The 27,534-nt window shown below is 41.1% G+C and overlaps 1 protein-coding gene and 1 non-coding gene across 17 annotated transcripts in view; one reads left to right on the top strand and one right to left on the bottom strand.

Moving 5' to 3' along the window:
* Window positions 1-27,534, top strand: part of PALLD (palladin, cytoskeletal associated protein) — a 435,321-nt gene that overhangs the window by 166,902 nt on the left and 240,885 nt on the right. For all 16 annotated transcript variants that reach the window (XM_063809156.1, XM_063809157.1, XM_063809153.1 and 13 more), the window contains 5 exons: window positions 4,073-4,251; window positions 17,978-18,044; window positions 19,639-19,744; window positions 22,127-22,201; window positions 27,216-27,357. In XM_063809156.1, the coding sequence (XP_063665226.1) occupies window positions 4,073-4,251; window positions 17,978-18,044; window positions 19,639-19,744; window positions 22,127-22,201; window positions 27,216-27,357 (569 nt within the window). The remainder of the gene's footprint in view (window positions 1-4,072; window positions 4,252-17,977; window positions 18,045-19,638; window positions 19,745-22,126; window positions 22,202-27,215; window positions 27,358-27,534) is intronic.
* Window positions 23,244-23,354, bottom strand: LOC112209017 (U6 spliceosomal RNA). Its single transcript, XR_002943705.1, has one exon. It is a non-coding gene; the product is annotated as a U6 spliceosomal RNA (small nuclear RNA).

The raw sequence follows: 27,534 nt of genomic DNA on the forward strand, positions 1-27,534 counted from the left end.
CCTGGGAAGGCCTGCAGCAAAGAAATTTGTTTAACGTTGTCTCAATCCAGCCATTTACTAAACTTATTTGACCATGAAATTTTTTCTCATTGAGTACCTGCTAACAACCCATGAATATGTTGCAGAATGCTTTTCTGTCCTGTTTCTTCCATGGAATTTGTACTTTAAAAAAATAAATTAAGACTGATTATAAACTGAGTGATAATGATAAGTTTAAGGCTAAAGAAAAGAATCAGTAAGTGCTATAAAGTGCTTGAAATATACCTTAATACTGGCAGGAAAGTTAAGACAATGAATGCATTTTCTGCCTCAGTCTAACTCATCTATTTAGTCATCTGAAATGGTTCATTATGTAATAAAACTCTTCAGCAACTGCATATGGCAAAATGATTGGTGCTTGTAAACCACTAGGCTGACCTGTTTTTGCTTTTTAAATATGCATGTTTTTTGTTCTCCACCTCAGTGAATAAAATTGAAACAGCATCTCAGATTGTAATACATAGGAGAAATAATGCAGAGAAAAGAATAAATTTGCCCAGTAAGGTATAAGTAAAATAATTAGCATGAGCCATGCATATTGCTTTCAGGGAAAGCAACTGACAGCCAGGGAAAGTCAGTTGTTGATGTAAGTGCCTGTCAAGTCGCCAGTTCTATGTTGTTAAAATGTGGTAAGTTAGGGTGTGACCCAAGAGGAGGAGGAAAAAAAAAACCCCTGCAAATATTTGGATGGCAGGCTCTCCCTAAAAACAAAAAGGGCAGCATAGTTTCTGGCCAGTATTTAGATCAGTGTGTGTTTGATCTATGATTGGAATCATTTGCTCAATGGAACTAGCAATGGCAGAGCAAAGAGGCTCAACTGTGACTTTAGGAAAGTCATTTAGCCTTCCAGGGTTTTTTGTTAAATGGAAGAGTGTATTTTTAATGATTGTGTTAAAAAATATCTCACAAAATGATGTAGAAAATTCTTTGATGAAGGGTGCAAGTAATTAATGGCTTAGCTTACTTGGAATATACTAGGATACAATCATGTTTCTGAGATCACAGGCCCACACTGGACCTTTAAATGTATTGATGGATTTGGCACCTTGTCTTTATCACAACCATGGTACTTAACTTTCCACGTTATACTGAAATTAGCTCTTGATGGGCCTTTCTATCCTATTGGAATGTAAGTTTTTCCAGGGTAGAGGCCTGGTCTTATATTAACTTACTCTCTAGGTTCTAGCACAATGTTTGGCATATGAATGTATTAAGCATGCCTTTTAATTTTCAGTGTCTCTGCTGCTTTGGCATGCAAGGGACCAGAGGTACAATATACATTTTAAAAAAATGGTTGCTTGGGAGGTTGAGGCAGGAGAATGGCATGAACCCGGGAGGCGGAGCTTGCAGTGAGCTGAGATCGCGCCACTGCACCCCAGCCTGGGTGAGAGAGCGAGACTCCATCTCAAAAACAAACCAAAAAAATGGTTGCTATGTGAAACAAGTGAGCAACCTGGATGGAAAGCCAAGACTCTGTAAGGCGGGTCATTCTGGTCCAGAACTTATCAGACCAACACTTCTTAAAGTGCACATGATCACCTAGGGGATCTGAACTGATTCAGTAGATTTGGGGTGAAGATCAAGATACTGCACTTCTAACAAGCTTCCAGGTGATGCTGATGCTGCTGGCCTCAGGACCACACTTTGAGGAGCAAAAAGCAGGAGTGGGGAATCATTTTCTATAAAGATCCAGATACTAAATAACTGGGGCTTTGAGGGCCATATAATATGTTGCAACTACTACTTGACTCTGACTATAATGCAAAAGCAGACATAGACAACATGTAAATGAATGAGCATGGTTATGTTCCCCACCCCCCACCAAAAAAAAAACCTTATTTAAGGACTCCGAAATGTGAACTTTATGTCACAAAATACTCTTCTTCTTTTGATTTTTTTCAAACCTTTAAACGTACAAAAACCATTCTTAGCTCAAGGACCATATAAAAACAGGCGGTAGGCTTGCAGGCTATAAGTTCACTGAGTTAGAGGACAACATACTAGTCACTTAGGTAGTTGGCAAGGGTTTCCCTATGGAGTACATCTAACCAAAAGAAACGAATCCTTCTCTCTATGGAACCTCTGTTGCATTTTTTTATGCTTCATTTTCCCCCTGATAGGTGGTTTATATCTTTTTTATGGAATGTAGAAACACTCTAATTCACAGACAAACTCAACTAGTTTCAGAGTTTAGCAGGCGTTATTTTTTCTATTACCTGTAGTAGGTAATGCAGTTCCTCACACATAGAAGAAGCTCTGTTAGTGTATATTCATTTTATTTTAGTCTGTTGAAGACGCCTTTCGCTTGGTCTTAAGGAAGAATAGTTCCTAGATGGGATTAATGAAGAGGGTAAGGAGACAATTCCAAGGAGAAGAAAATGTGGGCACAGAAAAGTAGGCAGGTAATATTTGAGGGCTATGTAAGGAGCAGTAAGTTCATGCAAATATTCGACAGAAACAGAGGATTAGTATAAGAAAACGACAGGGCCAAGTTATATGAAAACCCACAGTGACAGATCTGAAGTTTAGAGAATGGTGTATGTAGGGAAAAACCTCAAGAGCATTAATCTGATGACAGAATATAGAAAGAATTTATAGTCTGCTGGTGATGGAGAGACCCATTAAAACACTAAAGCCACAGTTAATACTGATGGGTGAGGATCTGGACTATGGCTTTGGAAAGATAACAGAAAAAAAAGAAAGAGACTGGAGGATGACTCTGGGCTGGAAAGTTCTTCAAGACTTTATGACAACAAAGAAAACCATACAGTGCCCCAGAATCAAGAAATACTGTCCTGCTCCGTTGCCCCCAAAGTAATATGGTTTGCATTGCATAGAATGCTCAGTTGGCTGATTATTGTATGTTCTTTAATTCCCCAGGTCTTATCTCTTCTTTGGTGGGAATCACATATTTACTGTTTAGCATGGTTTCTGGGGTTGATACTCAGAGTATTAGCAAACTCATTTGCTTTATTAACTTTATTTTCAAATTAAATTAGACAAAAACCTGTATTATTCTACTCTAAATACAGAAAAAAAAAGTCTTCCGTGTCATATTTCACAAAAGGATGTGAAATCCAAGTAATTTTATAGGAAACTAGACTTAGAGAAAACCTCTAAGTGCTCATTAAGAGCTAAATGGACAATATTTTCCTGGAGAATTCAGTCCTTTTAGTTCTAAGTGGCAGATTTCTACACATTTCTTTAAAAATAAATCCCATTTGGGGTTTTTTTAGGGCAGCTTTGGGCTTTGTTTTGTTTTGTTTGTATGTTTGTTTCTTGGTAAAATGTAAAGGCCACCAAATGTTACTGAGAATTTGAGGTGCTGGGGGAAGAGAGGAGAGAGAGTGAGAGAACCTGTGTTCAAGCAGTCTGGCAGCCTGAAATTTCCCACACGAAGGACCTGATTGCTTGGGAAAGGAAAAGTGCTGACCAGCAAGAATGAATTACAGCACAACTGCTGTATCTCTCCACATCTTGGAGGCCGAGGCGGTCTGCTAGGAAGTTTTGTAAATATCAGAAATGTGGAAGGCATTAAATCTGTTGCTGCTCAGCTGATCAGAAGTCTTAAGGTCAACAAAAATATTGCTGCCTGTGATTTTTTAACATGATGATAAGTCTCTTTTCATATATTAAATATTTTGAGCATAATGTTTATATTTTCTATTTTTCTTTAGATGAGACTAATAGATAAAATTGTAATAAATGGAGGAGGTATTTGTTATAAAGCATTTTATAAGACACTGAGTTTCTGTTCCTTTTATAACTGAAATGGTCTTTCTGAGTTTGATAGCATCACTTGGGTTGATAAAATGTACAAGATGCTTTACAAAGAAAACCTATGGGAATTGTCTAGTCATTAATTTCACAGTCTAAATTGTAGAGTTTCCGTTAGTAACACTGACATTGATTTTTTTTTAATCAAACAAACATCGTTTTGCATAGCAACCAGCCTTCACTTCTGCTTTATTGTTTTAAACATCACCATTTCCTTTCTTTCCCTCCTATCCTTTGACCTCCATTTGGCCTGCAGATGGTTCTGTGAAGGGAAAGAACTGCACAACACTCCGGATATTCAAATCCACTGTGAGGGAGGGGACCTCCATACCCTGATCATAGCAGAGGCCTTTGAGGACGACACAGGTCGCTACACCTGTCTGGCTACGAATCCCAGCGGCTCAGACACAACATCTGCTGAGGTGTTCATTGAAGGTAAGGAGGGGTGCCTGGTAATGGGGGATAAAGGGGTGTCAGTGGTCTAATGACTCCAGTATCTTGGGCATGCAAATGTGCCTTTCCAATGCAAACGGCACAATGGTGTTCTAATTCAAACTTCATTTCCCTGAAAACCTTTATAAATTGAACTGTTCCGACATTTAGGCACCCATCAACTATCTCTGATGTCAACATTTGTTCCTTTTAATGTAGAATGTTTCCACTCCATTAACTTGAATTATTTAAAATGTAAGGTATCCAAATTATTTTTGTCTTTCTCTAGTAAATGAAGCATAGAAACATAATTGAAATACCATATCAAGCAAAGTTAAACGATAAATGACTCAGGAAATCATTCATGAGAATTTTAAGTGATTGAATACTTTTTAATGTTCTCATTTTTACTAATTCTAGAATTTTGTCTCCTTTGTTGAGACCCCATTATTCCTTCTAAATGTACTATAAACTTGCAATCACTAGGTGAGAATATTCAAGAATCAATGTTGTATTAAAGAGGGGTACGCAGAGAATGGGCTATTTCTGTTGTTCTGTTCATTTTTGACAGGATTCAATCTCCAGGGAGTTGAAAAACTTGATATCAAAGTATTATATTTTACATTTTTATTGTGTTTTGATCAATACCAATAATTTAGAATAGTTGGAAGTGTTTTAAGCACTGTAGTGTATATACTATTCCTAAATCCATAAATTGATGAGTGCTCTGTTAATTGGTTGCTTTCAAAATAATGGTTAAAATATAAAAAGAATATTAAAATCCTTGAGGTCTGTACTTTTTAAAACTATTTAATAGCACCAATATCTTCATTATGTAGAGGTGAAGAAGGCAAGATGTGAGCCACCATTTATAGCTCCTTCAAGAACTGACCCACAATAATTAGCTTTAAAAGTAGGGCCAGGTGAGGTAGCTCATGCCTGTAATCCCAGCACTTTGGGAGCCCGAGGCAGGAGGATCGCTCGAGGCCAGGAGTTTGAGACCAGACTGGGCAACATACTGAGACCCTGTCTCAAAAAACAAAACAAAACAAAACAAAAAAACACTTTTTTAAAGTTAGCCTGGCCTGGTGGCGTGTACTTGTACTCCCAGCTATTCAGGAGGCTGAGGAGGTGAGGAGGGAGGATTGCTTGAGCCCATGAGGTCAAGGTTACATTGAGCTATGATGACACCACTGCCCTCCATCCTGGAAGACAGAGCAAGACCCCATCTCTTAAAAAAAGAGAAAAATTTCAAAATAAAAAGTAACGATTACTGATGACTAAAAGTATGTACCTTTACTTTCAGTGAAAGGATCCTTCACATTACCTTTGGTAGCAAACATCTTGGAGTGCCTCAAGGGACCTTGTCCTATTAATAAAAACAAACATTCTATATGTAGTAACAACTAATACTTACATGACACTTTCAAAATGCACACACACACACACACACACACACAATCATTTATACTTTGCCGTAGCCTACGAGGTATTATTAGTGTTCCTTTTTTATAACTGAGGCCCAGAGAGGTAGAAGAAACTTGTTCAAAGTCACACAAGAATTTGAACCAAGACAGTCTTGCTCCAGGGCCCATATTAACCACCCTATCATACTGATAGGTATTTCAAAATGCTGCATGAATGAAAAATGAATGATAAAAAGATGTTTAAAATTTCACTAATGAGTTAGCAGTATTATTCAGGGGTGGGTTATGTAGCAAACTTCTTAAGGCATTTTAGAATACAGTGAAGGAAACAAACTTCCATAAAAATCCTGTCTGCTAATGATGATCAGATGTGTCTCCAAGTTCAGATAGAGCACTTTTAAATGAAATTCTTTATTTGCTTGCAAGATTGCTAGAAATATGATAAATTTTGGGTTGTGCTGCTTTCATACTACAAATATTAAATGAAATCATATTAGATTTAAGTAAAAGCCTGTCAACTTAATTTAACCAACATTTATTAAGACCCTACCAAGTGCCACACAGTGCAGGTATAAATGTGGTTAAGAGACAATTCCTGATATCAAGGAGTTCTCAATCTAACAGCAGATAAACACATTTTTTAAAAAAAAGCCAGGCGCAATGGCTCACACCTGTAATCCCAGCACTTTGGGAGGCCAAGGAGGAGATCAAGATCAGCCTGGCCAACATGGTAAAACCCCATCTCTACTAAAAATACAAAAATTAGCCAGGCATGATGGCAGGCACCTGTAGTCCCAGCTACCCAGGAGACTGAGATCATGCCACTGCACTCCAGCCTGGGCAACAGAGCGAGGCTCAGTCTCAAAAAAAAGAAAAAAAAAACCAGAATGTAAAATGATAAAGTAATATTATAATAAGTGGTATAAGAGAAACCAAAAGCATTTTAAGAACTTATAAAAGTTAAATGCATGATATATAAGATATATATAAAATCATATATATACTATAAAATGAGATATTTCACTGCCTCTTGAAACCAGCTGCAGAATCCAACTGGGATAGACTCAAACTCTCACCATACTGATCTTTAACTTTTAATGTGGTTCTTCTGTATAAAAGCCTCTGAACTGCCAGTCCTCTTTTGCCAGTCCTTTCAAATCATCTGCCTGAGGTACTGAATATGAGAAAAGTATCCCTTTAGTTCTATATGCCACGTATCTTTCATGTTCGCGACTTCAACAGAGATAGTGGATTTCTTCCAGTGCCCAGCTTTCCATGTGACACTGCTGAACTTACTGAGACATCCGACACCATTGGGTACCTCTGACTATAGATAGATCGTACGTGACTTTAGATAAATTGAAGGGAGGGTAAGGAAGCTGGACATAGCAAGAATGAAGAGGTGTGAAGATTCAGTCTGCTAAGCCTAACATAAAGTGCTTTAGAAAACTGGCTCCTTGGCCTTGTGAAATATGAATAATTTTTTAAAAAACAAAAGATTTTAGTGTTTTAATCCCTAAGAACAGTTATGTGAAGTGGGAGAGAACCTCAGATAAATTCTTAGCCTCAACTTATGACTCAAAGTAAGAAATTTTTATATTTTACTTATTCTAGCACTAAATTAGACTCACCCATATTCCTATTGAATTGCTTCCTGAAGCATGTTATTACTACATCAGCTGTCGTTGGCAGCCTATCTATCAGAGGGTAGAAAGGTTTCTTTTTGAAATTAAAATCTCAGCAAAGGCATCTCTAAAAGTTTAACAACCTACAAATTAGAAACTTTCTAAATTCCACTGTCCCATGCGTCAAGTTTTAGAATGATACAAAAGAAATTACAGCTTAAGAACAGTGGCTAGCATTCATTTAGTGTCACCTAGGAGCCAAGCACTGTTCTTCATTTTTACAGAGATCACCTCATTTCATCCTCACAAATATCACACCATTTAAAATTTTCTTATTTTTTTAAATTCACAAATAATAATTGTACACATTCGTGGGGAATGTGGTTATGCTTTGATACATATTATGTATAGTGATCAGATCAGGGTAATTAGCATATCCATCATCTCAAACATTTATCATTTCTTTGTGTTGAGAACACTCAATATTCTCCTTCTAGCTACTTAAGACCATATAAGGTATTATTGTTAACTATAGTCATCCTATAGTGGTATGGAACATTACAACGTATTCCTCTTACACTTTTAGCTGTAATTTTGTATCCTTTAACAGTCTCTTCCCATTCCCCCCTTCTCCTTCCCCTTTCCAGCCCCTATTAGCCCCTGTTCTGCTTTTTTACTTCTGAGATTAACTTTTTTTTTTTTTTTTTGAGACGGAGTCTCGCTCTGTCGCCCAGGCTGGAGTGCAGTGGCGCGATCTTGGCTCACTGCAAGCTCTGCCTTCCGGGTTCACGCCATTCTCCTGCCTCAGCCTCCCGAGTAGCTGGGACTACAGGCACCTGCCACCACGCCCATCTAATTTTTTGTATTTTTAGTAGAGATGGGGTTTCGCCATGTTAGCCAGGATGGTCTTGATCTCCTGACCTCGTGATCCGCCCGCCTCGGCCTCCCAAAGTGCTGGGATTACAGGCGTGAGCCACCGCGCCCGGCCAAGATTAACTTTTTTAACAGCAAGTTAAGCACCGCATGTTCTCACTCATATGTGAAAACTAAAAATCACCCTATTTTATAGTTGAAGAAACTGAAGTTTTAAAAGGCTAAGTAATGACCAAGATCACACATATACACACAGCACACACACATGCCTGGGAGTCAAGGATTCAAACCTAGGCAGTGTGACTCCTGAATCTGCCCTCTACCCTACAGCATAAAATCCAAATAAACTCATCATCACTGGGGCAGCTACAGTTCCTTGCCTTCATCAGGCAACAGGATTTTGGATCTGAGCACAGCATTTTTCAGGGCATATAACTGAGCACTTTTCGGTCATTCTCAAGAATACAGTGAGTGACTACTGTAAGGGAGGCCGTGGTTCACCCTCGAGACACACAGCAGCGAACAAGCAGGCCTCTGCCGTCACTGCACGAACACTCCAGAAGGGAGGCAGAGTAACCCAGTAAACTCATAAGGCATTCCAGCAGCAGCAAGTGCTGTGAAAGAAATAAAGGTGGCTGATGGGATGCGGTGATCAGGAAGCCTGCTCCAAAGAGATGACATTTGGTCTCCGATGGGAGCCTGAGAAGGAGCCAGTAGGGAAGGCTGGGGAAAGAGTGCTCCAGACCAAGGGAACAAATGCCCTGGTGAGGACAGCCAGATGTGCCTAAGTTGCAGGAAGAAGTCCAGGGTAACTGGAACATCAGATGGAAGAGTTAGCTCAGAGGCTTGGGCCGCAGCCGGGGTATGCAGGACACAGGGCCTATAGTCACTGTTAGTTTGGCTAAATAAAATTGAAAATCATGGAGGGTTTAAACTGATTCATATTTTCTAACTGACTCTTTGGTTAGTAGAAGCCTATTGCAGCAGGACAGAGGAGAGATGCGGGTGCCTCAGGAGGATATGGCGGAGATGAGGGAGTGAGTCAGATTCGAGTTGGGTTCAGAGGCAGGTCCAAAACCCTGCAGTGGTTCCATGTGGAGGCGAGGGGAGAAAAGGAATCAGGGATGACTCTGTGGATTCAGCTATACTGTTTGTGAGGACAATGGTGCCAATCTCTGAAATGAGGAAGACGGAAAAGGAATAGGATTGGGGACAGAAGGAATTAAGTGCTGTCTTTTGAACATGCTGTGTGTGTGTGTGTCTGTGTGTGTGTATTTGGAGATGGAGTCTCGCTCTGTCACTCAGGCTGCAGTGTAATGCCGCGATCTCGGCTCACTGCAACCTCCGCCTCTTGGGTTCAAGTGATTCTTTTGCCTCAGCCTCCCAAGTAGCTGGGACTACAGTCACGAGCCACCATGCCCAGCTAATTTTTGTATTTTTAGTAAAGATGGGGTTTTGCCATGGTGGCCAGGCTGGTCTCAAACTCCTGACCTCAAGTGATCTGCCCACCTTGGCCTCCCAAAGTGCTAGAATTACAGGCATGAGCCACTGCGTCCAGCCTGAACATGCTGTGTTTGAAATCTCTATTTAGCTAGCCACGTGGATGTGTCAGGCCGGTAGTTGCAAATATAAACATAGATGTCTAGAGCACAGGGTGAGAATGCTGTATTTGGGGAGCATCAGGATATAGATGGTAACTAAAGCTGTGGGACTAGATACACCTCCAGACAGATCAGCTAGGGAGGAAGAGGGAATGGGGACGAGGAAGGGATCTGAATCTGAGCCTGGGATACTCCTGCCTGTTGAAAGAGGCGTTGCCAGCAAACAAGATAAGAAAGAAAAGCCCCCAGGGTGTGAGAGAAACCAGGCAGAATGGTGTAAGGGAAGGCAAGAGAAAGAGTTTCCAGAAGACAGGGCTGCAAGATGTGTCTGCTGCTGCTGAGAGCTCCAATCAGATGCGGGCCAGGAGAAAACCACTGGGGTCAGCAACAGTGGATGTTGTCAGCGATTTTAGCAAGAGGAGCTTGAGGAATCTGAACAGGGTTAAAGATCAAATGGTACTGGTTGAGAAAAGTTTGTGAAATATGGAAAGAGAAGCAGCAAATAACATACTTGTTGGAGAAGTTTTGCTTAACTGCCAACTAAGAGATAGGAGCTGGTATCTGGAATGGAGCATGGGGTCAAAAAGATGGTTTTTACAATGTGTGTGTTTTCAGGCAGGATTTACTAGAATATGTTTATAGGCTGAAGAAGATAGTGCAAGAGAGAAAAATAGATCATGCAGGAGGGAGGAGAGTAAGATGGGGAAAGGAAATGGAATCTGTACTAGATGGTGAGAGGGTACCCTCAAGAACTAGCTGGCAGAGAGAGCTTCTCAAGAATTTCCTATGTAAATAGGAAAGATCCATGTAAACATGTAAAATAAATACAGACATCTCAAGGTCCCACCACTGCCTCCCCCTGTGATTGTAAAATGAATTACACAGACTGTCAAATGAATAGCTTTATGAGCTCCAAAGAGGGCAAGATGGTGGCCCTGAAATGTGGGATGAAGGAAGCTGGATTAAACCGGACCTTGTGGATAAAGAAGATTGGGGTCAGGAGGAGAGGAGGGCAGGGCAGCATTAAAAAGGTAGGGAAGAGAACCAGCGTGACACAGATTGGCAGGTCCTGTTAGACACAGGTTCTCAGTGCTACGAATAATCAGATAAAATGTGTGCCCCTTTGAAGTGACATTGTGAAGCGTGCTGTGATGTGAAATGTGGAATTGTTCCTGGTAATCACATAGGCTAAAGCCCTTGGTGCCAGGACCACTGCCATGCCTCTCTAGGCAGAGATTCCATTCACTGGGTTTTGAAAACTTTTGGAGAAAAGCTAAACCAGTTTAGCTTTGGCCATTCTTCGTGTTATCTATTTTAAAATAACCTTTCATGGTATTTTATGATGGCTCTATGCTTTGGTTTCTTCATCTGGAGAAAATCAGATTGTTGTAAGGGTTGAGTGGGTTAATCCACTGGGGTGGTGCCTAGCACACAGTGTAGGCCATTATTATTTTTAAATACCATATTTTTATTTTTAAAAAGCTAAAATGTACGGATAAAAAGAAGATATAAAAATCATGTCTAGGCCAGGCATGGTGGCTCATGCCTATAATCCCAGCACTTTGGGAGGCTGAGGCAGAAAAATCACTTAGTCCAGAAGTTCAAGACCAGCTAGAGCAACATAGTGAGACCCCCATCTCTACAAAAAATAAAAAAAATAGCCAGGCATGGTGGTGCACACCTGTAGTCCCAGCTACTTGGAAGGCTGAGGTGGGAGGGTCACTTGAGCCCAGCAGGTCAAGGCAGAAGTAGCTGGGATGGCACCACCGCACTCCAGCTTGGGTGACAGAGTGAGACCCTGTCTCAAAAAATAAAAATAAAAAAGCATGTCTAATCCTACTGCCTTATGACAGTCACTCTTAATATTTTTATCTTTCCAATTTTTTCCTACATGTGAGTACTTAAATTTTGCTGTATCTACTCTTTTGAACTTTTTTTTTCAATTTAACCTATTCTGTCACAGACATCTACCCATGTCATTAAACGTTCTTTAAAACCATTCTAATTCCTTTGTAGTTGTTCATCATTTATAAAGTAATGTGTCACTGACATTGCTTCAGTTACTCCGATCTGTAAATGATTCTTGCTGTATTGGTAATTATAGCAACTGATTTAAAAGAGAGAAAAAGAAGTAAATAATAGAAATGAGAGAAAGGATGTATTTATTCCTCAAATCTTGAAAGGCAAAATATGTATAAAAGGATAAACTCCATGACTCAGTTCAGTAAAGTCAGTTAGAGATTTAAAACATATCTATATAATATATATTATGTTTATTTTATTTTTATATGTTTATATATTTTACTTATATATATTAATTATATATATTTAAAAAAAAATTTTTTTTTTGAAGAGTCTCGCTCTGTCGCTCTGTTGCCCAGGATGGAGTGTGGTGGCGTGATCTCGGCTCACTGCAAGCTCCACCTCCTTGGTTCACACCATTCTCCTGCCTCAGCCTCCCAAGTAGCTGGGACTACCGTGCCCATCTAATTTTTTTTTTTTTTTTTTTTTGTAGTTTTAGTAGAGATGGGGTTTCACCGTGTTAGCCAGGATGGTCTCGATCTCCTGACCTTGTGATCTGCCCACCTCGGCCTCCCAAAGTGCTGGGATTACAGGCGTGAGCCACCGCGCCCAGCTGGTAGGTTTTTAAAATGAAAAGGGAGCACCTTTTAAAGTCAAGGCAGGAGACTCATTTTTGTGACACTTCCACTGGCCAAAGCCTGGAGCAGGATCGTCGGCGTGTGATTCCTTCACTCTGCGTGGGAGGCAGAATAGGAAAAGTTAAGGTTTAGGCAGGTAACTGTTAGGTGAACAGATGATAGTAACTACAAGGGCTAGAACATGTAACTCTTTCAGACTGGAGCCTACATCCAAAACTGAAAGTGACAGTTAATAAATACGGAGAAAGACGTTAACCTGAGACTCCATAGTGTTGTTTTTTTTTTTTTCTCCTGACCAGCAGGTGCAAAGCAGATGACTGAAGTGGGAACAGAGTGGGAGAGGGCGGGAGAATTGCCCTGAGGGGAAGGCAGGGAACTGGCTGGCACAGAGAGGGAGATTTGATCTGCCCCCGTCTGCAAGAGCTGCTCTGACACCTGAGACATAAGGTGACTTTCAGATTTCACAAGGGTTGGACAGGTGTGCAAAAGCTAGCAAATGTGTGTTTATTCAGAGGGCCCCAGCCTTTTTGGCCCCTTTTTCCTTTGGAAATCAGCTGGAAAAAAGTAGCAAGAATGGCTTTCTAAAGAGAGGTCATCAGAAGGAATTTTTTGTTTTTTAATGATTGAAACATTTTGAATCAGGTGAAAAGTAACTGTTTTCTCTCCCCAATTTTTCGCTACCTTGAGAGTGTCTGTGATAACTTCCATATGATTTTTGCCACCGCTCCCCTTCTCCTAAATGCTTTTATGATTCCAGTAAAATGGTCTCCTGGGTCACCCCCGACCTTCTGATCGCCTTCACTGGCTTTTCCTCACGGTTTCTCAGCTCCCTTTATCTCCTCATCACAGAGAAAACTTCTCCTGGCCCATAACTTGTTTTTGATGGTTTGTTGTTTGCCCCGTTTGTGTGCCTACTCCGCCAGTTAATCCTGCACACTGACTTTTCCAGCCCCAACTCTCGGTGCCTACACGACCAGGTTCAAACAAGTCAGCCCCAGCGTCCCAGTCCTGCCTGTGTTTCGAAATTTGCCTCCCGTTACTGCCCCCAGCCTGCTGCTCCTCTCTCCTTGCACGATCTGCGCCTCGTCCCCAGACAGGCTTTACCACTTCCCAGTTCTCTTTCTTCATTCCAGCAGAAGCCTGGAAGGTGTGTGTGAGGAAGGCATGAAGCTAGGCCCTCTGAGGAACTCACACGCGCGCACCTCATGAAGGCCACCTGGAGGTCACGTGGTGTGGGGGCAAGGTCACAGACCACGAGGCTCAACAACAACAGTGCTTTGCCTGTCACCACTGCTTTCTAGTTATGTGACCTTCAATTACTTCACCTCTTGGTTCCTTGGTGTCCTTGTCTATAAATTGGACATAATTCACTTCTTAGTGAGGTTTACTATGATGATGATTAAATGAGGTAAAGTGCCCAGCAGACGCCGGGCACATAGGACATATGCAAAAATTGGTAGTTCCCTTTCTAACCCAGCGTCCATCCTCAGGGGACTCATCATTTTCTAGCAGGCGTGATATTCTAGGTGACGTGAGTGCTGTAAACAAGAACGCTGGGAGTTCAGAGAAAGAGCACAGAACAGTGCCTGGGCTGACCGCGGAAGATAGCGTATCAAGAAAAGATGGATAGGAGTTTCCTAAGGAGTGAAAACTATGACTAAGGTACAGGCATGGAAAACAAGCAGGGAGAGAGAGTCCCCACTTTCTCTGTGTCCTAGGGGAGGCTTCCTTGCCACCATCCTTAAAATTGCAGCCCCCCGGGAAGTCCCATCACGGCCCGTGCCCCTCCCCTGCTTGATGATTTTCCTGCTTCACTCACCACTGTATCATGTACTTATTTCTCTTCAATGTCTTCACAAGAGCAGAGGGGTGTGTGTGTGTGTGTGTGTGTTGTACGTGGTAGCTGTGGGTATGGTGTGTGGGGGGTATGGTGTGCGTGTGTGGTGTGTGTGTGGTGTGTGTCGTGGGTGTGGCATGTGTGTGTGGTGGTGTGGCGTGTGTGTGGTGGTGTGGCGAGGTGTGTATGTGTGGTGTGTGTGCAGTGGGTGTGGCGGGGTGTGTGTGTGGGTGTGATGTGTGTGGTGTGGGTATGGTGTGTGCATGGTGTGGGTGTGTGTAGCATGGGTATGGTGTGTGGTGTGTGCGTGTGGTGTGGGTGTGTGTAGGTGCATGTGTGGTGGGGTGAGTATGGATGTGGTGTGTTTGGGGTGTGTATGGTGTGGGGGGTGTGTGTGTGGTGGGGTGAGTATGGATTGTGTGGGGTGTGTGTGTGGTGTGTGTGGGGTGTGTGTGGGGTGTGTGGTGTGTGTGGGGTGTGTGTGTGGTGCGTGGTGGGGTGAGTATGGATGTGTGTGGGGTGTGTGTGGTGTGCAATGGGTATGTGTGTGTGGTGGGTGTGTGTGTGGTAGGGTGAGTATGGATGTGTGTGGGGGGTGTGTGGTGTGTGGTGGGGGGTGTGTGTGTGTGTGTGGTGGGTTATGTATGGATATGGTGTGTGGTGGGGGGTGTGTGTGTGTGTGTGGTGGGTTATGTATGGATATGGTGTGTGGGGTGTGTGTGGTGGGGTGAGTATGGATGTGTGTGGGGGGGGTGTGGTGTGTGGTGGGGTGTGTGTGTGTGGTGAGTTATGTATGGATATGGTGTGTGGGGTGTGTGTGTGTGGTGTGTGGGTTGTGTGTATGGTGTGTGATGGGGTGTGTGTGTGGTGGGATGAGTACGAGTGTGTGTGGTGTGTGGTGGGGTGTGTGTGTGTGATGGGGTGAGTATGGATGCGTGTGGTGTGTGGTGGGGTGTGTGTGTGTGATGGGGTGAGTATGGATGTGTGTGGTGGGGTGGGTGTGTGTGTGTGGTGGGGTGAGTATGGATGTGTGTAGGGGGTGTGTGGTGTGTGGGTTGTGTGTGTGGTGTGTGATGGGGTGCGTGTGTGTGTGGTGGGATGAGTATGCATGTGTGTGGTGTGTGGTGGGGTGTGTGTGTGGTGGGGTGAGTATGGATGCGTGTGGTGTGTGGTGGGGTGTCTGTGTGTGGTGGGGTGAGTATGGATGTGTGTGGTGGGGTGTGTGTGTGTGATGGGGTGAGTATGGATGTGTGTGGTGGGGGGGTTGTGTGTGTGGTGGGGCGAGTATGGATGTGGGGGGGTGTGGTGTGTGTGGGGTATGTATGTGGTGTGTGGTGGGGTGTGTGTGTGGTGGGGTGAGTATGGATGTGGTGTGTGTGTGTGTGTGTGTGGTGGGGTGAGTATGGATGTGGTGTGTGTGTGTGTGGTGGGGTGAGAATGGATGTGGTGTGTGTGTGTGTGGTGTGTGGTGGGGTGTGTGTGTGTGGTGTGGTGGGGGTGTGTGTGTGTGGTGGGGTGAGTATGGATGTGGCGTGTGTGTGTGGTGTGTGGTGGGGTGTGTGTGTGGTGTGGTGGGGGTGTGTGTGTGTGGGTGGTGGGGTGAGTATGGATGTGGTGTGTGTGTGTGGTGTGTGGTGGGGTGTGTGTGGTGTGTGGTGGGGTGTGTGTGTGTGTGGTGTGGTGGGGGGGTGTGTGTTTGTGGTGGGGTCAGTATGGATGTGTGTGTGGTGTGTGGTGGGGTGTGTGTGTGTGGTGGGGTGAGTATGGATGTGGTGTGTTGTGTGTGTGTGGTGTGTGGTGGGGTGTGTGTGTGTGGTGGGGTGAGTATGGATGTGGTGTGTGTGTGTGGTGTGTGGTGGGGTGTGTGTGTGGTGGGGTGAGTATGGATGTGGTGTGTGTGTGTGTGGTGTGGTGGGGTGTGTGTGTGGTATGTGGTAGGGTGTGTGTATGTGTCTTCTTCACTGCGTATCCCCCTTACTTATGGAGTGCACACCATAGGTGTGCAGGTGAACTCAGCTCTCTGACTTAGGGTTACATGACTTGGAAGTCCAAGAAGTTCTGGCAGATAGAGGTAGAAAATGAAGTTGGAAATCATGAGGACCATTAAATGACAAATTTGGGGTTTTTTATTTTACTGAGTAGAGACTCTAATCATCTCATTTTTAACAGGGAAGGTGTGCTCTAGGAAAATCTAGCCGACACAGGGAGGGCAACGATGAATTTGAGAAGGAGGAGATGGGAAGACAAGAATGGATTGTGGTAGTCCAGGCCCCAGGCAAAGAAAGCCTACACTGGATGGTAGACACAGAAATAAATAGGAAGGGACAGCAAACATTCCAGCAGAGTTACCTAAACATGACTGTTTTCAATGTCAATAAAAGACTGGAAAACATATCACAGTAGAGTCACTGGAAGGAATACCAGGCAGCTATCCAAGAGAATGCAGTGAATGTATGTATTCTAAATCTACTGATAAGCAAAAGTAGCCAAATGCCAAGTGAACATGCCATGTGAATCCATTTGTATAAATATGTACATAAATGTAAATATGTTGATATGCTGTATTAAACTTATCCAGGCCATGTGCGGTGGCTCATGCCTGTAATCCCAGCACTTTGGGAAGCCAAAGTGGGCGGATCACTTGAGGTCAGGAGTTTGAGACCAGCCTGGCCAACATGGTGAAACCCCATCTCTGCTAAAAAAAAAAAAAAATACAAAAATTAGCAGGGCGAGGTGGCACATGCCTGTAATCCCAGCCACTCAGAAGGCAGGAGAATCGCTTGAACCCAGGAGGCAGAGGTTGCAGTGAGCCAAGATTGCGCCACTGCACTCCAGCCTGGGTGACAGAGCAAGATTCCATCTCAAAAAAAACAAAAACAAAAAAACACTTATCTGGAACAATACACATCAGACTTAATGTGGTATTTGGGAATGTCATTTAGGAAGGTACCCACTGATCTTTACTATTAGGCTGCACAATTCTGTGCTATATGGTTATTTTCCTATAAGCATGTATTATTATATAAAAGAATATAAGTGACCCAAGTTAAATGTATCTTGGAAACATTAAGAATATACTCTGAACCATTGCAATTTTTTAAGTCTGTCACCTAAAATCTCTTGACATGAAATATGTAAACATCAAAATCTGACTGCAGTTTACCTTTTGACTAAAAATCTGGTAAGTTGACCCTTTATTTAAGAACAGTAATAATGCAAGTGAATTTTGGAAGGCATGATCCAAAATCAAAGGCCCTCTTATTCAAGAACAGAACCACTGTCATACTCAGTTTTACCCAGGAGCCAGAAAGCATCAGTCCTTACCCTGCAATCTCTGGAGAAGGTTACGGTTTAAAAGCGTGGGTATTCTTCACACAAACACACACACATCTTTATTTCATAGTTTATAGCCATTGAAAAGTACCGTTGTGATGACCACAGTGATAAAAATGAAACTAATAATAAATCTGTCATTAAAAGTATATTGCTTTGAAGAAAGCTATTTATAGTAGTACTTTTTAAAAATGAGTTTCTGAAGAAACAGTACAAATAAAAAATTGTCTGAGCCTGAATCACTCTATTTTATTGTGTGTTTCGGTCAAAAAGGCTTTGTATGTTATTTTATTTAAGGGAAATATAATTCTTTGCAATTATTATAGATAACACTGATATCTTAACTTTACCATTATCTTTAATACTTTCCCAGGTGCCAGTTCAACAGATTCTGACAGTGAAAGTTTAGCTTTCAAATCAAGAGCTGGAGCTATGCCACAGTAAGTGCCTACAATTCCATCGATTATGTGGAAACAAAGAATGGCAACAGAATGGTTGGGGTATGAAACCATGTTTGCTGTGCTTTGAAGAAAAAAGTCAACTGATGTTAATCAGAGATCAAATACTGAGGTTGGAACACAATTTTTTTTTTTTTTTTTTTGAGACAGGGTCTCACTCTGTCACCCAGGTTGAAGTACGGTGGTGCGACATGGCTCACTGAAGCCTTGACCTCCCAGGCTCAAGTGGTCCTCCTACTTTAGCCTCCCAAGTAGCTGGGATTATAGGCATACACCACCACACCTGGCTAATCTTTTTTTATTTTTTGGTAGAGACGGGGTCTCACTATGTTGTCCAGGCTCATCTGGAACTCTTGGACTCAAGCGATCCTCCTGCCTCAGCTTCCCAAAGTGTTGGGAGGGATTATAGGCATGAGCCAACATGTCCAGCCCGAACACAATTTTTAACGTGTAAATTTGAACTTTGAAGTCTGCATTTCATCATTGATATGCCAGAATTTTACCATATGCAATGTTAGTTTCAAAGACAGCCATCTAATTTATTATAAATGTATGGAAAGAGAAGTCACATTAAGAGAAAATCAATTAAATCATTACTAAAATGTGAGGACCAATTTATTTATGCAAGTTGGAAAATATCTAATTAGGCCAGAAGTCGGTTCTCCTTTGGATACGATCTATATTTATTTAGATCTTGTACCCGAAATTCACAAAACTTAGTTATTCCTACAAAGACATACCAATTATTAAAATGTTAATATCTTAATTATTTGGCAAAAATAAAATCTACCAGAAATTCCTATTATGGAAAAGTCCATAAATATTGAGTCTGTTCTAATAAATTTCTTTTATCTGCTAGTATGTACATAAAAATTATATCCATTCAGCATCAAATAATCAGTGATGCTTAAAGGATCTTCTCAGGTTATTTTACCACCCCTGGTTTTTATAAGGAGCTCAAGTTTAGTGAAGTTACATGGCTTGCTTCAGATTTCACAGCCAGCTACTTGACAAAGCTGGGCCTAGAAATCAACTCTTCTTAATCTTCTCTAAATATCTCACTAACTTATATGCACTAAGAAAATACAAAAATTCCAAGATACCGACAACAAAATTAGAAACCAGAACAAAGAACAGCTGTTAGACTTAAAATAGACAACCAAAACTTTGAGTTAAATATAGGACCCTAACACTAAACATTTCAAATCTCTGCTTATCAATAAAGATTGGATTTTTTCCAAATATTTTCTTTTAGGATTTTCAAGTTTAATACGTTAGCGTCTTCAACAGCGTCTCAGTTATGTCTAGCTACTTTTCTTTTACTCATGTTTTGATTTTGCTTAATGTCTATAAGGTACATTCTATAAGGTACATGTATATACTGACCACAGCTATTCTAGCTGTAGGTTATGCATTCCCATGGTGGAAGCAATTACAGTTGAAGCGGATTGTGTATACAAAAAGAAACCCAGCTTTTCTGTTGAAACGTTTCAAGGAATTATTTCTGCTAAAAAAAAAACCAAAAAAACAAAAACAAAAAAAATTCTGACTAAACACTCACCTTCCTATTTTCCAGAGCTCAAAAGAAAACAACTTCTGTTTCCTTGACAATAGGATCATCATCTCCAAAGACAGGGGTGACCACAGCTGTGATTCAACCACTGTCTGTCCCTGTGCAACAGGTAAGTATGCTTTGAGCCAGAGCCCATAAGGGGTCGAACTCATCAGCAAACTTGTGGATTTTAAGAATATGACTTTGATTCTAACTAGTATACTCCCTTGAAATATTTTCTAAGTGGACACAAAATTCAGAGCAAAGAAAATTGTAGGTAATGTTTCTCCTTTCAGTTCACTAAAAATAACCTTTAACCAAAACCACACTGCCAATTAGTCAACATTTGCATTTCCATTGGGAACTTCTTTCTCTAACAGCTAATAATCTGATAAACCGGTGTCTGTTTTAGCTGTAACTATTTGATTATTCCCTCACATGTGTATGCTCTTTCATATAGCCAAATTTATTAGCTCATTACAAATTAAAAGACAAGTCTGCATACCAACAAAAAGCTTTCCCACTCCTAAAAGCTAAACAAATAAGAAAAAACAACTCAAATTCCTTGACTTCACCATGCTTTTTGATCTTGCTTTTATTTTATTGTAAGACTGCTATAGCCATGAAAGAACAATAATATAAACTACTGGGAAGTAATTGTAATGAATTTACTTTGCAAACACAAACAATATGAACTTTTTTTAAAAAAAAAAAAGTAAAAAACCATTACATCTGGATGTCTCTAAATCGTGATTTAATGAATATGTTCAAAGACAACACTCACAGAAAGGCTTTCCCCCACAGTCTTGAAATGTAAACTCATTCCTAAGTAATGAGTATGTCTTATAAGTATCACCATGTCCTCCCTCAGCCTTTATTACCTATTGAATGCTCAGGGGTGTTTCAGCCACTATAGAGGCCAATAGGTGCTATCGATATGTGGAAAATACAAACAGTAGAGAGAAGACATTTGGGTCCATAAACTTGAATCAACAAGTATCAGTTACTCAGAGATGGCATATATAGTACATATTTCTTTTAAACCCCTTAACCAGAGTGGAATTTATAGAAATATTTGATTAACTCAGTGGGCATTTTTTGGTATTTGATGTTTAAATATTGATAAATATTTATTGAGTGCTTAGTACGGTGCTAGGCATTTCATGACAGGAAACAATGTCACCCACCCCATTCCCAAATGGGGTGAATGTGACAGAATGTATTTAGATGTAAGACAGAAGCCTAGGAAATAGAGAGATACACACACATCTAGATATGTAAATACCATAATAATGTAAAGAGTGAATTTTTAAATGGATTAAATTCTACAAAGACATGGAATGGAAGGTAATTTACCCCATGTTTATAGTTGGGAGAATGAAGCACCCAGAGAAACTCCATCGCTTTATTATTGCAGGCAATGTGACATCAAGTAATGCTCTGGAACCAGACTGCCTGGGTTTGAATCCCAGTTCTATCACTTCCTAACGGAGGGACCTTAAGCAAATAATGTAACCCTTCAAGCCGAGTTTCTTCATCTGTAAAATGAAGATGATAACACTATGTATCTCATAAGTTTGTCCTGAAGATCCAGTGAGTTAATCTTCATATGACACTTGGAACAGTCCCTGGCATAGAGTATATATTAATACTATAAGAGTGTTCACATATTCTTGGGACATAAAAAGACAGTGAAAAGTGAAACCCAGACCTCTTGAATCACAGGCCAGTAAAGTCTTCCAGGGTTAATGAATAAACTCCATTAGCATCCTAGCATCTCTACCGCTCTGCCAAAATTCTTCATGATGTCCTGTGGCATATTTAGACACACGATACCAGATCACCATCATCTTGGGTTAAGAAGCTAACAACCACTTATGTAAGTGAATAAATCCAGATCATTTAAAAATAAGTGATAGTACACAAAGAAATATTTTCCATTCACTACTCTGAAATCCTTATATTTCTCCAGAGATGAATGTCATTCAATAGGTATTTTAGCACGTTTGTTTTTTGCACGTCAATAAAAAAAAATTCTTTTCTCTCCTTTCCCATAATCCCTATATCAAAAAAGAGTACAAGTTAAATAAGATAGGTAGATGTTTGATAATTTACCCTCCAGTGCCAATAGCCAATGGCTTTTATGCATTGAATCCAAACTGTATTTAAAAATAAAATACAATGTCTACGAGAACTTTAAAAAAGACCCATATGGAAGTCCCACACACAGAAATCCACTTGGTAATAGCATTTAAAAGCTCGTGGATCCCCAAGGTCCCAGGGAACTTTTACCTTGAATATCCTTTTGAACAGAGAAGAGTAACAGATGTGAAATGAGGAAGTGGAACAATGTCTGTACTGTAAGAGTAGACGAGCAAAATGATGTATGGTGATACTTTTCATTCACTCATTTCCTTCAAGTGGGTGATCCCCATAATGAAAGGTTTCTTCAGCCCATCTTTTAGGCAATTTATATATTTAGAATTTGATCCACATGTCTCTGCTTTTGCAGGTTCACAGTCCAACTTCATATCTCTGCCGACCTGATGGAACCACTACTGCCTACTTTCCTCCTGTTTTTACAAAGGTCTGACATCTGGAAGTCTCATTCTCTGTGTTTGCTTTGGTCCTTAAATTTCATTTACATGTGGCTTCGTGTAGCAATCTTTAAAAATTAAAAGGAACAGATTAGTAGGCTGATTACCATGGTTACCTTTGGGACTAAATAGTTATTTGTTGAACGACTGCCGTGTGACTATAATCTTGTGATGGGTTCTGAGAGATGTGAGCAGGAACCTGATAGAGACTAAAATCTAGTGGGAAAGCCAAGACAGATAGAAAAAAAAAATTAAAAAAAAAACCTGCTGTGTAGGAAATTGCTTAGGAGATCTAGCAAGTTTTATAGAAATTCAGAAAAACTGACTAATTTTCCATTTGTCTTGAGTCCGGAATTTGCATTGCCAGGCTGAATGACATCCATTTCACTGGTCAGCCTCTCAAGTCAGAAATGCTTCCATATAGCATTTCTTCTCTTTTTCCTTTTTCCTTCCTTTTTTTTTAGAGAAAATTATAAAACTTTATTAAAAGACATTTTAAAAGGCCCAAATAAATGGAGACATATGCCATGCTTGCAGACTAACAGACTGTATAAAGCCATGACTCCCTGATTAATCTGTATTTAATGTAATCTGGCTAAAATTCCAGCAGCTTCCTGGGTTTTTTTGTTTTGGTTTGGTTTGGTTTTTTTACTTTAAATTCTGGGATACACGTGCAGAATGTGCTGGTTTGTTATGTAGGTATACACGTGCCATGGTGGTTTGCTGCACCTATCAACCCGTCATCTAGGTTTTAAGCCCTGCATGCATTAGGTATTTGTCCTAATGCTATCCCTCCCCTTGTCCCCCACCTCCCGACAGGCCCCAGGTGTGTGATGTTCCCCTCCCGGTGTCCATGTGTTCTCATTGTTCAACTCCCACTTATGAGTAAGAACATTCAGTGTTTGGTTTTCTGTTCCTGTGTTAGTTTGCTGAGAATGATGGTTTCCAGCTTCATCCATGTCCCTGCAAAGGACGTGAACTCATTCTTTTTTATGCCTGCATAGTATTCCATAGTGTATATGAGTCACGTTTAAAAATATGGAACGCTTCACGAATTTGCATGTCATCCTTGTGCAGAGGCCATGCTAATCTTCTCTGTATCATCTCAATTTTAGTATATATGAGCTGCCAAAGCAAGCACACGTTCCTGGTTTTTAATTGTTTGATATGGAATTTAGCAACCTGATTCAAAAAGTTGTGTGGAGGAAAAAAGTGGCTAAGAATAGCCAGGATACACCTGAGGAAGGAAAATAAGGTAGTGTTAGGAAGGAGTGGGATTTGTCCTATAAGATAGCAAGACGTTTTAAAGGTATATTAATTAGGACAGTATGGTACTGGTACAAGGCTAGAGAAATTGATGTGTGATCGGAGCAGAGCCCACAAAGTTTCTGAATACCTACAGAAACTTGCAAATTGCTGGAGAAAGAATGAATTCTTCAGCAGAGGTGAAAAAGTATCCAGTTGGACTCCTACCTCATACTTTTCACGACAAACAATTCCTAGTAAACTAAAGACAAATGTGAAAGCAAATCTATAAAACTTTTGTGAGGCAGTAAAGAAAAGCATTTTTGTAATCTCCATATAAGGAGTGATTTTTATTCCCTTCAGCCGGTTGAATCCAAGCTTTATAAAATATCTTTTCATAAGCAGTTATAGTATTTCCAGTTGGGCACAGGCAACAAATGGTAACAGGTGGTAACAACTTGGAAACTACCCTCCTAGCTAGACTACTAAAAAAGAAGTTATGTAAAACCCTGCCTAAAACCATGTCAATCTGATAACCAATGAAGTCTTCCTTTGATGTTTAGAACAGAAAATGTTTACAGAGGGGTGGACACTCCACATTTAGGATGTAGTTTAAGAGTTTTGCACAAGCAGCTTCCCAAGGTCATCACCAGAAAGGGTGTGTTGTCCAATGTATTGGTATCCAAGACACAGTTGATTTGGGGGTGCCAGGGCCCAACACGCCTCTTGGTTTAAACAAATAAAGTCCATGCTGGTGGCACAAGGGAAGGAAAAGAGGAAGCAAAGATTTGCTTTCTTTCACTACCGGGCTTTCCTGCATGGGTCTGGCATGTGTAGATACTATGGAATTCCTCCTGGGCACCAAGAGGAACTCTCAAATACTAAGTACAAAATCCTGTTTCCTCCCTTGCAATCCAGCTCCCGCAACATAGACTTTCTATTAGTGGTCTTTCCCCCTTCCCCAAAAGAAAACCATGAAGCATTCTTTGTGCTAACAGCACAGCTTTAAAGAGAAGTAAACCAAAACTCTGTTCTTTATATAGGTTGATTTTTAAGAACTCTCAAACTGTCAATTCACTGGAAGCTCAGAGCCACTGGAAGCTCAGAGCCACTAGAAGCTCAGAGCCACTGGAAGCTCAGAGCCACTTCTCCAGCCTTCCACTTTCTGTGTCTGGACCGTGGAACATCTCTCTTCTGCAGGGCTGTTCCCTTCCTTGATGCATCTGCTTTTCCCTTTCTCACTTTAGGCAGCTTCCGTCTCTGATTTGCAGGGTCCTTCTTAGGCCTGGTCTGTGGTTTTGGAGGGGTAGGTTTAGAAAATAATCCTGCTGATCTCCTCTGTAACTCAAACTAGCCTTTACTTTGTCACTCATAGCACCTTCACTGGGCTTTCTCTTAGGCATGATGATGACAGTGAATGGCAGGTGGGCTGGCTTTCATAGTCCAAGGGTTACCTCCATCTGTTTTCTCATGCTACTCTGGAAGAGATTCCTAGGTCTCACAGCTGGTCAGAGGCAGAGCCAGTGCTCCTGCCTGCAGGCCACCTGGCAGACTGGTGGACCACAGGACTGTGGGTAGTATGGATGTACATGTGACATTTCTTCCCAAATAGACCCCTCCAAGGAATCACAATGTCAGGTGGACTTGATGGTATGGCAAGAGGGGTCCTTGTATGGATCCTGAAACCCCCAGGGCCCCAGATCCTACACAAAGTAGATGATCCAGGTTGCCAGGTGCATCCTGTAAAGGTTGACTTTCAGTCTCCTTTGGGGCTCCTTGTTATGTTCCCGAAGGTTCTCCTAATGGCTTACTATGTTTAGCCATGGCTTTTGCCAAGATAAAAATGTTAGCTCCAGGAGGATCCAAATGGCAATCCTGGAATAACTGTGGAGCTTTGACTGATTAAGTTACTTGGCATCTACCCATTTCCTACATCTTTGACTTTCCGACACTGAAAAAAAAAAATGCATAATCTTAGGAATAAATCAAAGTCTCTTTTGGTGCCTCAAAGCTGAAGCATGAAAAATATTTTGGTGCCATTTGTAGTCTATCCTGAACAGCTTCCTGGACAAGCCTAGAGACATTTAATAGGTTAATCCGTAGAAGCTGGACCCCATAAGTGACCCTGTTTTGATCTAATAAATTAGCTATTCTATGGACCCAGTCACAAAGGAAGAAAAATATGATTTAAAACCAGAGATTTTCTCCATTTAAAAATAAGGAAGAAGAAAGAACGCAATCAGAAATAGTTGATCATCTAAACCTTGTCACTTAAAGACATTCTAGTTAACTACCAAAATGTCTATCAAATGTCTTCTCAGACTTCACATTAGACTTTTGTAGTTCTTCTGCCAACGTCATAGGTTTTAGAATTCCCTCAGGGTTTTAGCACACTTACTGCAGGACATTGGTTACACAATTGGTTTTTTCCAGGACATCATTTGTTGTCCCATCAGATAATTTAAACACACATGCATACAAACAAACAAAACAATTCACACTTCCTAATGAATGTGAATTTGTTTGCTTTTGGTGTATATATGGGTAAATTATGTTTGAGTTATTTTGAGAGTCCTACACCTTACATTCGATCCAATATTCTTTTTTTTTTTTTTTTTTTTTGAGATGGAGTCTTGCTCTGTCACCGAGGCTGAAGTGCAATGGTGTGATCTTGGCTCACTGCAACCTCTGCCTCCTGAGTTCAAGTGATTTTCCTGTTCCAGCCTCCTCGGTAGCTGGGATTACAGGTGTCTGCCACCACGACCGGCTAATTTTTGTATTTTTAGTAGAGACAGGATTTCGCCATGTTGGTCAGGCTGGTCTCGAACTGCTGACCCTAGGCGACCCACCCACCTTGGCCTCCCAAAGAGCTGGAATTACAGATGTGAGCCACCACACCTGGCCTAGATCCAATATTCTTTAGTCAGAAGTTTAAATAGTAAGAAAGTTTAAAAGGCCCTATTGCTAGTTAATTCTGGAGAAGGAGGGTAGAGAGAAGATATATGTGAGGGAAATATTAATGTCCTGATATTTAAGAACAAGTATAAAAGCTTTACTTCTTTGTATCTATAAAACCAAATTAATTTCTGATCTGTTGGATTGTAAAGATTTATTGGTCTGGAGTTGGAGTGCGGTGAGGGACAACAAAGGCAGGAGCAAAGAAGGAGGAAATGAAGGTCAATAAGGAAGAAGTACAGCATGTTTCATTACTTTACTCAGAATCTCAAAATGAGAAAATATAGAAACCCCTTAGCTTAATAAACTCGACATAGGAAACTAGTCAGGCAGAGGTGGTACATGAAAAGGCTGAGGCATGTGAAAACAAATGCATGTCTTTTTTCTCTTCTTGTCTGGTTTTCATAAGAATCTACTTTTATTTAGAGTGTGGTCGTTTCAAGAAATTCACATTCCACCTGCTTCCTTTTAAATGTAGATAAAGAAAGTTAACATTGGTTACCATCAAATTCCATAAATGCAGAGCAGTCAGTGCAAATTTGCAGACAGGCCAGAAAGCTCTACAGGACTTACGGTACACTTTACTCATTTTATGACTCGGAGAGGGTGAAAAGCTGATAATCGGTGGGTTCAAAGGTGTTTATCCTTACCTGAGTCAGTGCTAATTATTTGATGATGCAAGTTTTGCATTTTGTGTTTGTATCTGTTTTGTCTGAGGTTTGGAATTTTTATTCTGTGTTGTGAAATTGCTTAAAAATGCACCAAAGTCTGATGGGGTTTTCCTTGAATTTCCTTGAATTTCAGGAACTGCAAAATACAGCCGTGGCGGAAGGCCAGGTGGTGGTTCTGGAGTGCCGGGTCCGTGGGGCACCCCCTCTGCAGGTCCAGTGGTTTCGGCAAGGGAGTGAAATCCAAGACTCTCCAGATTTCCGAATTCTACAGAAAAGTAAGGAGAAGTGCCCATGTCCCCAAATCTGACCATTTTATTCTCTCCAGCTTCAAGAAAACCAAGAAGGGCTAAGTCATTAAGATGAATTGATCTCTGTGTTCAAAGAGGGGCAGGATCAGATAATCTACAGTGTGTTGAAATCCAGTAAATGGAAACTATGACCCCCTTGAAACT

This window comes from Pan troglodytes, chromosome 3 (assembly GCF_028858775.2).
Source record: "Pan troglodytes isolate AG18354 chromosome 3, NHGRI_mPanTro3-v2.0_pri, whole genome shotgun sequence".
Lineage (NCBI taxonomy): Eukaryota > Metazoa > Chordata > Mammalia > Primates > Hominidae > Pan > Pan troglodytes.